Here is a 2,550-nt window from a genome sequence, read left to right on the forward strand (position 1 = left end):
CTTGAGTCCATAAAGTGACTTCACAAGTCTAGACACTTTCTTTTCTTTACCAGGAACTATAAACCCTTTAGGTTGTTCCATGAAAATTTCTTCATAAAACTCTTCATTTATGAATGTTGTCTTTACATCCAATTGGTGGATTTTAAAATCATGCACCGCTGCTGGTACTATTAACATCCTAATTGATGTGTCAAAGTAGTCCAGACCTTCCTTTTGTCTGTACCCTTTGACTACCAGCCTAGCCTTATATTTTTCAATAGTCCCATCAGGTTTCATTTTCCTTTTAAAGATCCACTTTGATCCTAAAGGTTTATTTCCTGGAGGGAGATCAGCCAATTCCCAAGTGTGATTGCTTAAAATTGATTCGATCTCACTATTGAATGCTTCTTTCCAATAAGATGACTCAGATGAAGATGTAGTTTCTTTAAATGTGTGAGGCTCATTTTCAAGCAATAGTGCTACAAAATATAGTCTGAAAGAGCAAATTTTTTGGGGCGAGTACTACGCCTAGGTTCCTCACTAGTTAGAATATTTTCCATTGATTCTTCTCTTGGTCGTTTAGGTCTTTCACTTGTTGACTCACTTTCAGTTTTATACGGATAAATGTTTTAAAAAAACTATGTATTATCTTATTCAATTATAGGATTATCAAATTTGTGAACCAAAAACAGACAGACTTTATTGTTCACAACATACCGAATAAAGACACAATTTACTGATTTGGGTCCAATTTTAACCCTCTTCGGCAAAAGAACCCCTACCTTGGCTAAACACCCCTACACTTTGAAATATTTCATGTTGGGTTTTCCTTCCATTCCACAACTTATTTGGAATTGATTGTGTTTTTTGATGGGGTACTCTATTCAGTATTCTATTAGTTGTAAGGATGGCTTACCCCCAAAGGTATCACGGTGAACTAGAATTGATCATTAAGGCATTCATCATTTCCTTTAATGTTATGTTACTCCGTTCTTCCAAACCATTTGTCTGTGGTGTATATGGTGCAGTAGTTTGATGAATAATACCATATTTCAAAACTATCTCTGCAAAAGGAGATTGATATTCTCCACCCCTATCACTCCGAATCATTTTTATCTTTAGACTCAATTGGTTCTCCACTTCATTTTTGTATTGCTTAAATACATCAATTGCTTCATCCATACTATTAAGCAAATATACAGAACAAAATCGAGTTTAGTCATCAATAAAAGTTATAAAATACTTTTTCCCACCACGAGATGGTGTTGACTTCATATCGCATATATCCGTATGAACTAAGTCTAATGTTTTAGAATTTCATTCAACAGTTTCCACACAAATTTCACATTTTGATTTATTGCATTTAAAATCAAGCAATACTTCTAGATTAACAATTTTTTGCAAGGCTTTGTAATTTACATGTCCCAAACGGGCAAGCCATAAATTATATAATGCCAAAACTTTTATTAATATTGTCAACAACCATTACATTCAGTTTGAAAAGACCCTCATTGAGGTAGCCCTTTCCTATGAACATTTCATTCTTATTTATTACAGCTTTATCACCAACTAGGACACACATAAACATGTTCTTAACAAGTAGTGCAGTAGAAACTAAATTCTTCCAAATAGTAGGGACATGCAGAACATTGTTCAAAGTCAACACCTTGCCAAATGTCATTTTCAATATTACTTTCCCAGTTCCCTTAATCCTTACTGTTGTTGTGTCTCTTATGAATAAATCTTTATCATACTAAACAGAGTGTACGTTGCAAAGGCTTCTTTCGTAGAGAAAATATGTCTAGTGGCACCTGAGTCGAGAAACCACTCCTTGGGATTTCCAACTAAGTTACACTCTGAGATTATTGCACACAAGTCTCTACATCTTCCTTCTTTCTCCACGGTGTTTGCTTGGCTTTTGCCTTTTCCTTTTTCTTTCTCCTCTCTTGAAGCACGAAAATCAAAAGACCTATTACCAACCTTGCAACAATTGTAACATTTGCCTTTGAATTTCTTCTTGGCCTGTTCTAACTTCTGTACGCTGGACTTCTTTCTCTTTTTGTCTTTGGTAGGATCTTCTTCAACAATATTAACTCCAATGATTGTTTAACTCTTACGCTACTTCTTTTTGGCGTTTTTGTTATCTTCCTCAACTTGAGCTGAATCACAAGATCTTCAAGCTTCATTTCTTTAAGCTTGTGCTTTAGATAATTCTTGAAATCGTTCCACGAAGGAGGCAACTTCTCAATAATTGTAGCCACTTCAAAAGCTTCATTTACTACCATATCTTCAGCAATCAGATCATGGAGAATAAGTTGAAGTTCCTGCACTTGTGGTCCAATAGTTTTACTATCTATCATTTTATAGTCTAAAAACTTTGGACCACAAACTTTTTCAAGCATGCATCTTCTGTCTTATATTTCTTCTCAAGTGCATCCCACAACTCTTTTGAAGTTGTTATTGCACTTTAGACATTATATAAGTCATCCTCTAAAGCACTCAAAATGTAGCCTTTACATAGGAAGTCTTCCAATTTCCAGGCTTCAATAATCATGAATTTTATTCTGTCTT

At 34.7% G+C, this 2,550-nt stretch overlaps 1 protein-coding gene across 1 annotated transcript; it reads right to left on the reverse strand.

Moving 5' to 3' along the window:
• Nucleotides 1–906: 906 nt before the first annotated feature.
• LOC138348707 (uncharacterized) lies at nucleotides 907–2,339 on the reverse strand. Its single transcript, XM_069298279.1, has 3 exons — nucleotides 2,102–2,339; nucleotides 1,748–2,057; nucleotides 907–1,162 (listed from the first exon to the last, which is right to left on the reverse strand). Exons 1-3 carry the CDS (start codon nucleotides 2,337–2,339, stop codon nucleotides 907–909), a joined length of 804 nt encoding a protein of 267 aa, XP_069154380.1.
• Between the last annotated feature and the right edge of the window lie 211 nt (nucleotides 2,340–2,550).

Source organism: Solanum lycopersicum, chromosome 5 (genome assembly GCF_036512215.1).
Source record: "Solanum lycopersicum chromosome 5, SLM_r2.1".
In the NCBI taxonomy this organism is placed as follows: Eukaryota; Viridiplantae; Streptophyta; class Magnoliopsida; order Solanales; family Solanaceae; genus Solanum; species Solanum lycopersicum.